Genomic DNA, 15,304 nt, shown 5'->3' with positions numbered 1-15,304 from the left:
GTAGCGCTTACCGAGCAACTGTCTATATATGCATAGCAACAATGATCAATGAAATTGAAGCTTGTTCTGCATGTACATACAGGTTATTGCGATTAAACAGAAAGAACTGTCGGCGAATCTCGTCGAGTAGAGAAGCGTAGACGAAAAGAAGACAAAGACGGCAAGAAAAATTAGACGGCGATATGATTGATCCAAGCTATTTGTGATTACGAAGTATGTTTGCGATTTCATATTTATATACTGTTAGTTTTGGATTTAGTAGGTATCCTTAAGTAATCTAAATAATCCCCTATTCAATTTATGTTGAAGATGGTATAGTATATAGGCAAACGTACATGTACACTGAATTTTTATGTTGATGTTCCTGTCTTTGTTACCAGTGCCGTTGTATCTAAGTCGCTTTACCCACCTAGTTTTTGAAATAAAAAATTCATATACGTGTTTTAGTCACTACGGTCAGTGAAATTTAGAGAGCGGCTTTGCCTAGCTCGACAAATAGTATCTACTTACATGTACTGCGTTGGCTAGCAAAGTCGTTCTACCCAGGGCATTCTAACGCGTTTTGTCTACCATATATCACGAGCAGACACGTACTTGCATGAGTTCATTCAGTTGCCTCGTGGCATTATGTTCCGTCGGGACAAGCGCGTGTATTTTGGCCGTTTATAAAATGGCCAGAAGCTGCTAGCTGTGACCCTACAGTTAAACATGCATGACAAATAGGTCGAAAGGCAGGAAGCCACAGGAAACAATTCATCTATGACAGATAGTTGGTATCAGCTTATTGCCAAGTGGCTAAATTGCGAGCGTAATTGATCGCGCAAGAGAGAAAGCAGAGTTTGGGCTTTCCGCGGTTGTTGAAACCATTGTAACTGTTTCGTTAGACAATCCCCTTTGCCCCGTTAGACGGAAAAAAGGTGAAAAAGAGATAGACGACTGTTTGCCCAGGGCTCTTTAAGATTTGATAGTGCTGGCACTCGAGCTCAAGTACTGAAAACAAGAAAATATGAGTTGCAGACCCTAGAGGTTCAACCAGCAGAATCGGCACTGACGTGTGCTGTGAAACGTTCCACTTTTGTGCGTATGATGTCTCACATAAACAACCAGTATTTAGCTTATATGACAAATGAACGCGATTCTGTATTATTGTGCATGAAGGCTCCTCTGAAATAACAAAATAGTCATCAAATAATTCTCAAAGTTGGTTTTGGCTGAATGATTAACTGCTACAGGAAAAGAGCACATATCACTGGCAGCTGCCAACGTTATTGACATCTGACTGATCTGAGAAAGGACTCAGGTGTTTGATCGCAGGTTATAAAGGATCATACAAAATGACTATGTACTGCATTTTCGAAGATTTAATGGTGCGAGCATACAATGCTACAGTTTTTGCGACCAGAATCTGTGCTAGGTTTATAGGTTTTATGATACAAGGTGACCAAAAACTAAGCAAAGCCTCTAGAAGCCCTTAGAAGTATACATACTGTCGTCATACACGTACGTACGATAATTAAGAACTACTTGGATTTACTTAATTTTTAATTTACGATTATGACCTACTCATACGAATGCTATCATCTGACGACTCTAAACTACGGCCCATTTTTAATGCCAGTATGTTTTCTCAAATCACTTCTACTCATATCATTTTCCTACTTACTTAACAACACTCCTTTCAAAAAGGTGAAATACTAAATACGCGTTAAAAAAGTCGGTAACCCACATAAAAAATTATGCTAACCCAAGCAAAAACTGTGCAACCAGTACCGTTACTCGAGTGTTTTTCGTTTAGCCACGTTAAGATAAGCACTGGATATACAACAATTGCGAGCGATTGAGCTACTTCTATAGCCAATTGTCGATCTAACAACCATTATAACACTTGACTTCACAACATAATTTAACAGTAGTGGCCATTGTAGTAATAGAAGTAGGTTATTATTCCTAGTCTTATGCTTTTTTTGTATTGTCCGCAACCCTTGATCACAGAAAAGCATCGAGTGCATACAACTATCTCTAAAGAGTGTCAAAAACAAGCACAGGAATAAACAGGCATTCTTCTCATGCTGAAACAAAGACTCTCAGCCTCAGTTTCAGAGCAGAATCAGTGTATCAGAACAACCCAGCATTGAAAACGACCCCTATTTTTATCATATGGCTGGAGGCTGTCTGATAAAGCTTTATGGTTTCTGTTGGACATCTCCATTCGAGAAAAGATTTCTGTTTTTAAAGGAGACATTCTATTTTCCAATGCCGAGCCTACTGCATTTCTTCGCCCCGCGAGAGCTCTATGCATTGCTGCACACCCTTTTTCCATACTGAAAATGGAAGCCATATGAAAACATCTTTCATCAGCAACGCTTCTCAATACCAAAGAGAAAAAGACATGCATTTTTAGGACGTGAATATTGAATATATATAAGATCGGAACCTTCGAGTTTCTGTCAGCACCAGTAACGGTTAGATAGAGAGTTATTATGCGATGTATAGCCAATTTTGGTTCCGGCGATTACCACTGAATAAGATACTCGACGATATTCATTTAGTTGGTACTATATAGGATCTTTGCACAATGACAAAGACAAACACCAAAGGGACAGAAAAGAAGGGGCTGTTTTAGGACAATGAACGGCGAAAAATTACATTTCTATCAGGTAGTCGGCGGATTTGCTCATGGCGCTGCACTGCAATCGTGTAGCCGCTACGTCATTTTCTAGGCTGAAATTTACCGATGTTTAAAATAATAAAAATTTGATCTATACCCTTGTGAAAGGCTTATCCAGTTACTATCTTCAGCAAGGTAGTTGCAATTTGTTATACAAATGCTTTTCTTGCAACTAACCAAGACTTACAGAGAGCAAACGTTTTTAAATGTTTCATTCTGTCAACTTTTGATCCAGCGCATCAGGCTGCTCTAAATACAAAATATTTCATTTGTATTATATTATGAATGATTGAAGTATTTTTACCTTACTTTATTACCCATAGAATCTTCTATTCACAGTGAATAATATGATAGTGAGCTGACGGAATTCAACTATGGCCCAAGGCACGTCCGAGACACGAAGAACAAAGATTCGAGAAGGGACTTGCTAGCTGTATAGAGGCTTTCTGCCATGCTATGAATAACCGCAGCTAAGACTCGCAGACGGGTATGCCAAAAATTACGACCAGTCATACCAAGCTTGGAATGTTCGACGTCATAATGGCGGAAATAGATCTCTTCAAGATGTTTCAAAATGTCCATGGTACATTAAAGCACTAAACGAACTCAATTTTAAGTGCCCAGCTCTATCTGGGCCTTTGTTTACAATAGAGATTTCGCTGGTACCTATTTATATAGCTGAGGTGATGATAACGCAGTTGAGCCAGGCGGAAGGCAAAACAATTTCCCTTAGCTACCAGGAAATACGACTGTATCCTTTCATGCACTGCTCATATCCTTGTCGAGAACGTTGTGTGCGAGAAATCTGTTACCTAAGAGAAATCTTGGGCCGTCCGTCATACGTAGTGCAGTGCGATAGAATTGTCGCTCGTACGAAAACAATTTTGCGACGTAGATTTGATTCTTTCGATTAGACGGACAATTGGCTGACGACGATTGGCAAGTTGGGGTACGAACGTTACGAAATTTTATTTAATAAACAGCCCATACTTAACTGTTCATTGAAAAAAAATGTAATGACTGACTTCCATTTGCAGATCTAGCTCAAGAGGATGTCTAACGCTATAATCGTTAGGTCATCCAAAGGGTATCCCACGCCAAACAAATTTTTTTTTTATCTTTTACATCCAGTGCTTAAACTACGAGGAATTACCGCAAGCGGCTGACTTCAGCCAATATGAAACGGCGTTCGTCCATGCCTAAATTCAAACCTAGGACACGACGTGTCTTTAGGTTTGATAAATAAGTGCGTTACGCACTACGCTATCACAGTGAGTATCCTGTATTAGGCGTTACGATACATTGACTTCTAGGTCTATCTCTAATAAATCTGACATACTTTTTTACTACTTTTCCATACGTTTTTTTTCCAGGCTAATATAACCAGATTTGACTACTAACACTTAGCGTATACGCGTAGCAAATACCTACATGTAAAGTATTTGCTATGCTAGAATAAAGCAGCAACCGATTTTTGACAACTATATTTCTATATTCCTGATCCTGAATAGGTCATTTTTTTATACTATTTTAATAAACCGATATAATAGAGATTTAATAATATATTATATGTATGATAAAACTAGTTATTTTCGCTCAAAAATGTGCGAACAGCAGTTCTAAGGTGGCAGTGTGGCCGGTCAGCATCTGTGATTGCCGGAAGAATTCGAGCTAACCGTTTCCTTCCCCTAGCAAGTGTACAAGCTAGTTATAATTTATTGTATTAAATCGGAGTATTTAACAAGTAGTCGACTCGTGTATAAATAAAGCTACGTTTTACCTTGCCATACACAAGCCACCACGCGCCCTGTACTTTGCCCCTCTAGCAGTAGATATCTTGTTTAGTTTCAACTTTAATTACGCAATACCTGTTTTCACGGTATCTATGAACTATAAGGGTTCTATTTAGTTCCAAGTGTTTCATGGAAAATATTACAGTTACTGAATCGTATGTATTTGATCCTTCTATTCTTTGGGCGCTACATGGCTGAAATCGTTGAGGCTTTGACATCGGTGAATCTTAGAATACAAACCTGTAAGCAAACCCGTCACAGAAGAGAAGGTACTATAAATATGAAGATCACCAAAAATTAAAACACTAATGATTAAACCGACTTTTTAATTTTCTGTGAAGTCGCTGCTGCGCGAAGACAGAGGCTAAAGAAGAAGCTATAGAAGAGGTTGAGCAAATGCTGTGAACCTCGAACTATTTCTAATTTCCTATTACGCGACGCTTGTCCTCCTAATTGACGTTAATTTACTTAGCCTATTATTCGCAGAATAAATATCTATATGCAGAAATTAGGGGTTCCAAAACCAAAAAAATGTCGGTGATTTTCACATTTCCAAGCAAGCCCACTTTTCTGCACACTGCTAAGCACTATGTTTGTTTGGCGAAACTTCTTGCTCGATCCGCTTTTTCAAAGCGAAGACACAGAAACCGTTACGTTCCCGGCATCCTTAGTCGCTGCCCCTATAATTAACTTGGTTTGGTCACAAAGCGGGGGACTCCGTAGTCCGATAAACGTTTCGTTTTCGCACAGCGACAATAGAAACAGATACAGGACATCTTCCACGAAACGAAACACTATTACTCCATAAGTTCAATGCCAAGTATATCTAAACATAACTGGAAGTAGACAGGCCTATGTAACTATATCGGGTCTCCTTTCACAATAGGAGACATGTAACTTCGGTTGTGAAATTAACACGTCCCATTCGATGGTTACCTAATATCGCAAGAGGATAAGCCATTTCTTTTCTGAATAAAACGCAACATCGATGTTTCATATTGAATTTACCATAGCAGCTCGTGCGAGTTGCGAACCGCTAATGAATGGGTACTTCAATGTGGTTGTTGTTGGTAGCTAAATAGGGTAGTGCTAAGACGAGTTTTTAAGGTGCTAAACATTTGCCTTCGTTGCCTACAGCAGCATCAACAGGTACTCACTAGGACAAAACAGATTAGATTATCGGCATAAATAATAATGAAAATCGAGTTTCAGTGTGATATTTGCTTATGTATATATATATATACAAGCGACGAGAAATGTGACTGCGCCTGTGTAACGGATACTGTTTTGTACACGTTTATCGCCCTTCGATTACTAACATTAATTTCTCGTAGACAACGAATAACTATCTACAGCGACTATCGATTGCAACGGTATCGGAACTGCTATATAGGCCATATTGATTTAGACCTTTCGAATAACCTTTTCGTTCCTGTGTTCTGTCGGCTGCGTAGAACATAACGTTTCATAACTTAGATATGATGGTTTCTGTTCACTTATTTGCAGTATGTTAATTGCATTCTCAATTCCACGCTCTACCGATATGATCGGACGGGAGGAAACTGCGGTGCGAAAACAGACGTAAATCGGTACAAATTCGATAAACACAAGTACTAATTCTGTTAACTTTATCTAGCCAATTTTAGAAAATTGCCAGGTGTTCTAAAGATGGGACGAGGCGACATCGAACATATTGATACCTATCACGATTGATTTCGCATCTTAAACACTTCTGGGTGTACAGTTCGGGTCGGGAAGACCCGGTTTCTTGCAGAGTCTCAGGTGTAATTGTGTAATGTTTTTTTTTTTTTTTTCCCAAATAATGTGCATCAATACGCTGCGATTAGACCTATCTTGAGATCAAAGAAATTGAGAGGGGCTGCGAGGCACGAGCGATGAGATAATCTTCCATGTGGCCGACATTGCTTTCGTGCATCTTTCGGTGACATGCGTAATGGTTTTCAGTGCAGCAGGCTTAAGCCCGGCTCCACGCGGCAGTCACACATTTGAGACTGACCGTAAGCCTGATCAAGACCGGGGCAGTGAAGTTTAGAAGGCGAGGCAGGACAGCAGTCGCTGAAACCTTGTACGTCGCCAGGTTGCCTGTTGCCTATGTTAACCGGTTTCCTTTTCTTTGCTTCTTTCCAGTTGCTTTTCTCTGCGAACGGCAGAAATATCTTATGAATCAACTTTTCTCTACAGCTTCACTGTGTCTTAACAAGTATTAGATGATCATCTAAAACGGAGATGTACATATGCATATAGAGGCCATCAGCCTTAATTACAAAAAGATCATCCTAATAAAAAGGTAGAGTTAAACTAGTCTTCATTTGAATACACACTTAAAAGAGGTGATTTCCTTTATTAGCAAATCAGCTAAAGACAAAGAGCAGAGTTACATGCCGTCACATCTGATGATCATAAACATTAGTTCGATTCGTTTTATAGAAGGAGCGAACAAAAACGTTTTCCCGGAATGCAGTTCTCGCTAGGAGACATAGGACAATTGTATTCCTTCGCCTATTTTCCAGTCGCTACTTCATGTTGAATTGCCATTCCTGGCCGGGCTCGTTGATACCTTTGTAGGTATAATCTTGTTTGTTCCCCATGATGCAACGCCCCCACTACGCCGTTCTGGCCAATTGCATCAAAACGAGAGAGAAGGACATGAAACACAGCCCGCAAGAAATGGCAAAATAGCAGCACGAATCAGTAGGTCGCTGGATGCGCCCACCCACCAAGCATCGTAACTGAAAACGCGGTGCTATGTGCCTATCTTACAGACTTTGTTGGTCGCTTGTTATTTATGTAGGTAGATTATACCAGACGAATAGTATAGCTTGAGGTTGAAGCTCCTGTTTTTCTTTCTACTTCTTCTTCGGCAGCGTCGCTGCAGCTGCTCTGTTGGCTATTGTTTACTCTGCTTCTATTTTGCGTCCACTGCTCGACGTTAAGCTACTATCTGACCGCACACCCTTTCTCAGCTGCGTAACAAGCATCATCATATGGACATTATACAAGACTAAAATGATGAGAACTATAAAAGAGCTCGTCTTAATTTTCCTGTGTCAGCTCGACTGTGCTTTATTAACTCGATATGGCTTCATTGTCATAACGGTAACATGAAGGATAAAGGCGAAAAATGGTGCGATATAGTGCACCGCCGTCGGAATTTCGATCTGCTGTTTTATAGCTTTCCTTTGTTTTCTTTCATATCTTGCCACTGCAGCTAATGGGGGGTTTTAAAACCTCCGACAAAGCATGTAGCTTGGCTATTTCCAATAAGTGAAAATATGGAGTGCCTTTCATACATATTAAAGGCTGGAGGCCCTTGTATCCCGCACATGTTTAGAAGGTGTCCACTTAAAAGGTAGGTTCTTTTCTTTTAAGAACGAATTGAAAAAGAATCAACGAAAGCTTTGCATGAGAGGCGGCATTCTCCTGGAGGGGTTTCTTGCCACTAGGACCACTCGATATAAGTAAACAGGGCCTGAGTCTAGATGCTCATTAATACTGAGATAAGACCATAAAAGATACATACTTTTCTAACGATATTGTCTGCCGAGCTTTGTCTTCGAGATATTCCGCTCATGAGGCGCGGCTTCAATCGACTTTTTATTCATAGAATACTAGACAGACTGGTCTGCTTCTTTGAAGTTGACGCGGTACGTCGGATAGCAGATTAAGTTGCGAAAAAGCTAGCAAAAACAGCTCATACGATATTTATATCTTACGAATAGCGCAGAGTATTAAAGAGTTGTCTACTGAACAAGATTTACTTTGTCCAGCTTGATTGACCAGCAACAAACGAATCTGCCAGGTCTAATTTGCGTTATAGGGTTTGATGGCGCTTCCTACGAGTATGCAAATACAGGTAAATGCTTGAACCCTAAGCGTAATAATAATAATAATATTAACAGTAATGACATCAGAGATGTTTTCCTCTGGTGATCAAAAATATCTCTGATTTATCTCTTGGTCTGTGTTTACGATGAGCAAATCCACAGTAGCAAAACGAACGAATTGAAGCTGACCGGAGCTGTAGATGCTTAAATTTGTTTATGCTCCATAAGAGCTAAACGATTGGACAGCAACGACAGCAGAGGCTGGTTTGGAAGCGTTTTTTTTTTTGGAAGAGAGCAGCATGTACATCACTATATACCGCTACATTTCTATCAGTCTAACCACTAGATAGTGTGTGTTGCTTCCAGTAGCAGCACAGAGCTCATCAAAGCGCAATAATGTTTGAAAATTGCGTCATTTCAGTGAATGATTGACTGCCAATCGATTTCTAGAAGCTGAAAGTCATCGTTTTTTTTCGTTCTTCATGAATAAACGATTGTAAGAATGACCAAATTGCAAAGAAAAATCTTTCACAGTATTTATCAGCCTAGTTTAATATAACGGAATAGAAATGTGACGCTAGTATGACTAGTTTCTGACTCTATCGAAAGAAATAATATTGTTGTGCTATAGCAAAATAAACAAATCATCCGCTTCATGTCAAAATAAAAAGAAAAATTACTATACAAGATCATATGCTTAAGGGAAGTTTGGCTGGGATCGGTTAGGTGAAGTGTGTACAGCTTTAGCAAGTGTGATGCCGCACTATACGTTTTATTTCAATAGCTACTTGGTTGCGTCGGTGCGGGACGGAGTTGCAGGACATCGTTTGTTCCGTGTGTCGATTTACAGCGAGGTCGTATCGTTCCGGCGGTGTCGTAGTGCGCGACAAGCGAAGTAATCACCGGTTAGCAATTCATGTTTTTTCACTTTGGAACGATCAATCCTAATTGACGCTTCATGATTCCCCAATTGACGCTCTCTGGCCGTATAAAAAACATATCCATATATAGACTAGAGCTTATTGGCACTATAGGCGCAACAAAAGCACTCAGCTTACCTAGCGAGCTTCGTATCCGCAGGAGACATCACTTAATTCAAAGGAAAAATAGTAAGCGTTCGTGCAGCGACTAGATAGCATCGGCAGGCTACCCATTCATGCTTTCGCTGCTCGCTATAGAACATAATATTTTGTGATCAGGAATATTTACAACATACACAGCTGTTAGTGCTTGTCGCACGATTGTTTCGAGAGAATTCGTACCCGTACTTCATTAAAGTATGAAGTGTCATCCAAATATATAATGCCTCTATGTGTCCAGTTGCATATAGTATAGCTGACCTAACAAATTAAAACACTCGGTTCATTCTAAATACACGACCCTTCGGTACCCTACGGCTATACTTGACATTTCGCTCCAATTTTAATGCCAGACCCCCAATCAGAGTCATGTCTTCTTTTCTTCCTTGCACAGAATAGTAGCTTTTTTTTCCGTTTTCCCTGAACTGTCGATATTTCTTCAATCACCTCTATTCGTTCATAGGGGGAAAAGAATATTTAGCTTCCATTTGAGTGTGTTTGCATTGTATGTTTTACCTGCTTCCCTCTTAGTAAGACAGCTTCGGAAAATTTTAGATTCATTGTGGTTTGTTCACGTATTGCAGTTCATTGATCGAGTAGATTCTCATCGTTACGTCACGTTCATTCGTGTCTGTTAGTCGATGGGTGGAAACTGACACGTAATGATATACGTGTAGATAAGCGACGACTGGAAACAATTTGTATGTTAATCTGCTTTTTTGCTGAACGTACGTCGATCTAAGAGCGCCGACGTTCCTGAAGCGAGATGGAATGACGTGTGAGTTTGTTTAATCGGGCATAACTGTACCGGCGTGACGATTACGAAACCATAATGTTGTCTTCGTTCATCGGATATTGACTCCATAGAAAGCATTGTTTGGATCAGATGTTTTCGTATTTTCTTCGTTCTGAGTTCGCTCTTCTATTTTTGTCTATTTATGAACTAAAAGGTAATTTGCTCCCCGTACGACTTTCTACGAATTCCTCAATTTGTCTCAATGTGCAGGCCTGTCACTCCCCCCATATGTGTATGTGTGTATCACATATGGATTTTTCAGCCTGTCTATTTAAAGCAACCTTTAGGAACTTCAGCGAAGTTTAAGACAAATGTTGCTATCTAGTTAGTATCGAGGTTTGATGTAACTTTCTTGTAATCGACTGATCTGGCGTCTTGAATTCGGAGCTCTGGAGAAGAAGAACAGCCTTGAAACTATTACAGGAAGAGCCCAGGGCAAATCAGCACTGAGCAGCAAAATGCTCCAAGGAGTCTCTATAGGAAGAATTGTACGGTTTTTTAGCAGCGGTAAGCAGGCGTGGTTTGCTACGTTTGTGAGAGTCGCAGCAGATTTGGTGATTTCCGACATGCCAGCGGCGATCTTTGATATATGCCTCATCGCTGCTTTCTCATCGAGTCATTTTCTATGGGATAAAGATAGTAAAATCTCGCAACGACTCATTGTGGCATAATATCATAGCCATTGTAAGACTTAGTCTGTCTATGACTGGCCATCAGCCATCTTGCCTGCCTTTTTAATTATCCCAACTAATGAAGTGAGTTATCGAAATGAGCGCCAATACAGACTTCTGCTTACGTATAGCGTAGAGTGAATAAAATTGTATGCTGGACTCTAAGTTAAATAAAGGTGCTACATTAAAGTATCGCACAGTTTCATGTAAGTCGAAAATAAACCTGGTAAGATTTGACTTTAGTATCTTGGTCGGATTGCTAAATAATTTCGGTTGATATGATTGAACGTCCAATTGCATGTGTTCAAAAGAGGAATATTTGGATGGCTGGCTGATGAAATGATTTGAACGAGGCTGACATTGGAAATTTGCTGCGTATACCTAAAACCTATAGAAAGTTATCCTCAGGCGAACAAAGTAGGAACATTTAGCCGTATATCACTTATCCGAAAGCGTATTGCATGGCGAAATTATTAATACTGATCGATTGCTTCTGGTCACTTGCTGCAGATATTGGAATTTCATAAGTTACCAATTCAACTTTGATGATAATGCCCCCTAAATCTATTTTTATCGCAAAAGATAGTCAAAGTAAGAAATATGGTGGCAAGTTATTGATGAAACAAATACATTTATCTTGTTTGATCTAATTTCTGATCTCCCGACATCTAGCCTAAAAAAAATACATCGAACACGAGAATGATTTGAGAAGCATGCTCGTACGTATGTAGTAAAGGCTTTGACATCGGGACTAGAAGTTTGAGGAGAAAGAATGCCTTAGAATGGGTGTGATGTTTGTTCCGTTTGAGAAGTACAATCTGCCCATTTACCAAGGGCTGAAATGCATTACAGTCAGTAAGGTAACTTTCAGCCTGTGTTTAGCATATAGAGAAGGCAGACTAACGTATTGCAACTCTCAGTATATAAAAAAAGTTTAGTTACTGCTTGAACCAGTTTTGTACTGCATAGACACGAGAAATAAATGTTTTGTGACGGTAGCGTTAACAGTGATAGTAGCAACATTATACTAAGCGAGCAGTAGCTTTTCTTTTTTTTTTTTTTTTTGTAGTAAGAGTAAATGTGATTCAGAAAAACCGCTCGGGCAAAGACAATGAAGCTAGACATGTATTCATTATTAACAACAGTACATGCGACCCTTTAGGGCCGACTGCCGGTGACGCGTTAAGTCATATGAACAATTCACGGCTACGAATAGCCATGTACGACGATGTACGGCAATTCATACGTAAACGTCGATTTTCTGTTAGCTGCTGTATAGATCTACTGAAGTCGCTTCATAGACGTATCCTTCATATAACCCTAGACATTCTAGCCGAGATAATTAATGAAGACGTTATTATCTTTGTGTGTTCCTAGAATATTTCCATATAAATGACTCGCAACCTAAATTGTATAATAGGACAGAGGTGATTTCAACATGATTATAACTTACTTCTTCGTGCAGAGACGAAATCCCGCCTGATCACGCATTGCAGTAACATTCCCATAAGACAGATCCGCAGAATGTTACGCATTCTGTTTCTGGTGCTTGCCATAATGACAGCATGTATTTTTCTACGAGAAGCAATATCCTTGTGGAAAGTAAAACAGCCAATATTAGGCCGTCAGTTCGTTCTAATTCGTGGATGATCAGTTAAGAGTTAGATAACACCGGCCGATAAGTGCACCGCAATGGACTGCAATTCAAATTTACGTATCCGTTTTGGCACTATTTTTTTTTTTTTGACAGTTAAGCACTGAACCAACACTTAGACTTTTCCTTTCGCAGTCTTGATGGCGTCAAGACAAAATGATAACAACATCTATAACTCTTGTTGTCAAATCGTCAGTAAATTTGAATTAAGATACTTTTCGACTCACGTAGTGATCATTATCGTTACCGTAACGACAGCACTATACCAGTGAAAAAAAAGTTTATTGCTATTCTATTTTTTTATTTGTAAAAGCTAGTGGATCGCGATCCCGTCAAACGAGAAGCTTTGACCGACCGACAGGCGCTCTCTTTACAAATGAGTAGATGTTTAGCAAGAGCAATTAAGCCATACGTAATACAATGCTGAACGTGGCGGTGTATCACGGTACGTAAGCACGCAACAACGTTTTTGTCGAATGGCACGACTTCAGTCCCTCCGTACTGTACAATTCACTATCTAATATAGGCGCACAAACCGGACTGCGAGCCTTCGCATGGACAAGCTATTGTGGACCTTCCTCCTCTAACTCGAACACCGCAGAGAGGGTGCGGGTAGAAGTTTGCAATGAACCCCTCTCTCCTGTAGGCGAGGGGTGCTGGCTACTCGAACAAATTTCAGCCTGGTGCTTTACGACGAAGTTGAATGAACGTCGCGTGCGTATAAGAACGCGATCAAGAACCATTATCATTGGCATTTATAGAGAAGTGTTTGAGTAGGGAAGAAGCAGGCGTTCCAGTTAAGAGCTTATCGCATAGTTAATACTAGGGCTAAATGAAGAACTAGCAGGTGTTATGCAATTAAACTACATTTGTATACCTTTGTTTTTTGAACTTTTGTTAGCAAAAAGTCAATAGCGAGTTAAGCGAGTCGTGGTTATAAGATTCGTTTCTAACACTGATTTCTGCCGTGTCCATTGTAGCTGCATTGACTTATTTCAACCTGACGTATTCTGTTGGCCTATTTTCAGGCTCATATGATAGTAGCAGTTGTTTTTATTGATTTGTTCACAATTTGCCTAATTCTCCTATTCAGCTCTAGATATGAAACAACTGCAGCAACTGAGATTTTTATTCATCGGGGCGTATACAGCAATATATCCAATGAGCTTTAATCATTTGCGCATGTAGTATATAGTTTACTTACGACCTTCATACACGTACTATAGAACCTTCCTAGTTGATGCTAAAATCATGAAACGTCAAGCCCATTAATAGAACCTATAAAAGGTTCTGTTAATGGTCTTGGTAGTACAAGACATAAAAACATCATAACAAAAAAAACTTATAAACATAAGTTGATCCGTCCTGACGCAAATGTCACACTTTGTTGTTCGTGTGTTCTTATGAGCTTTAAGTTAGTTAGTTTCGACATCTGTACGTATCGAAATCGGCCTTAGTGTCTAGCAGGCATTAAGGTATAGATGTTCGACAAACAAAGTAATGCTTGCCAGGACAAGATATGGAGATAAGTGAGCCACTTCAATACGTAAAAATGCCAATAATTGTTTAGAAGGTGCCATTTACAAAGTACTTCTGATAAAACCTTTACGCAGCTATGAACAATATCCGTCGCAATGGAAAACAATAATCACGCTCATATAATCACTATCTCTGTATTAGGAATGATCGTCACTTGCTGCTGCTCTAACTGTAAGCCTAGCTCTGTCGAAGCTGCTATCGTTCCGCCCTTCGCATGCCAATACAGGTAACCGCTAGTAATAACTACGAGCTAACTTTTTCAAGATAATAAATCTGTGTCTGAAATAGTATGAAGTAGGATATGAACTTGAGAATATGTTGAAATTATGTGAGTATGTCCGCATCGTGTGGCAATTCGCATGTCAAAATCAAAACAGTCTCCCATAATTTCCTAAAATGTCCTTGCGTATGATTATATATAGAAAAGGCATCACTAGCTGAATCGGCCTCTTTTAACGATTGGCTGGCGTTATATCTTTTTCATTTGAATACAAGTGTAACTACCACACATTCATGCTAAACATTATTCAAGATAGATTTTGTATTGGGCATGGCGACTTTCAACCGGCAGGAGCACTAGTCCTTTTAATGTGGCGTCGTATGAAAAAGTCCTATGTCATTAACAGTATGCGCTTATGAGTATCAGATGTTTCACGTGATAGATGTTGTCCATATAGGGCTTTCTGTTCAGACGAATACGTGCTTGCAATGCTGAATAGGGGCGCATTAGCTATAAAAAATGACTGAGACGCCCACCAGAGCTCTGTGTGCAGCTTTGTAGAAGATAGGATCGCCGCGCGGTTTATGTGAATCTCCCGACTGGCCTTCCCTCTGCCGGAGCCGAATTCTCCCATTGTCTGTGTGTACACAACAATACGAGTGCATGCACAGCAAGGTAAAAGTTCATTCGAATCAACATAGGATGCACAACTGGGTATCGTACAGATAATATTAACTCAGTTTTTATATCTTAGTCGGGCGGGCGGGCGGGGGGGAAGAAAAGCGACCGCTAATTACGACCCGCCACGTATCACTATCGACTATGCTGGCAGAATAGTTTTGTCCAAACTTAACAGAGGTTCGATCACAGTCCAAAAGACTACCTTTTGTTCAATTGAGAGTGAACGAATAAACTGTGCTATGACGAACATCTCACATAGCTCCTACCCGACTTCTGACGAGTATCGTAAGAAAAGGATAATCGAGTCCAAAGATTTGTCTTTGCGTAGAAAAATAAACAAGTAATATTTACTGCTAGA

The 15,304-nt window shown here is 39.8% G+C and overlaps 1 protein-coding gene across 3 annotated transcripts in view; it reads right to left on the bottom strand.

The window, feature by feature from the left end:
* The window catches only part of LOC111254871 (uncharacterized), a 37,453-nt gene extending 24,420 nt beyond the window's left edge, over window positions 1–13,033 (bottom strand). Inside the window, exon 1 of one of the 3 annotated variants that reach the window (XM_086975060.1) lies at window positions 12,306–13,033. In XM_086975060.1, the coding sequence (XP_086831186.1) occupies window positions 12,306–12,343 (38 nt within the window). In that variant the 5' untranslated portion in view covers window positions 12,344–13,033. Of the gene's footprint in view, window positions 1–510; window positions 728–12,305 lie in introns of those variants that run through there. The other 2 variants (XM_086975061.1, XM_086975059.1) reach the window with 2 other exon arrangements.
* Between the last annotated feature and the right edge of the window lie 2,271 nt (window positions 13,034–15,304).

The sequence above is a fragment of the Varroa destructor genome, unplaced genomic scaffold, assembly GCF_002443255.2.
Source record: "Varroa destructor unplaced genomic scaffold, Vdes_3.0 BEIS01000007.1, whole genome shotgun sequence".
Taxonomy (NCBI): Eukaryota; Metazoa; Arthropoda; class Arachnida; order Mesostigmata; family Varroidae; genus Varroa; species Varroa destructor.
Note: the sequence above shows the minus strand (reverse complement) of the source record. Positions and strands in the feature narration are given on the sequence as shown.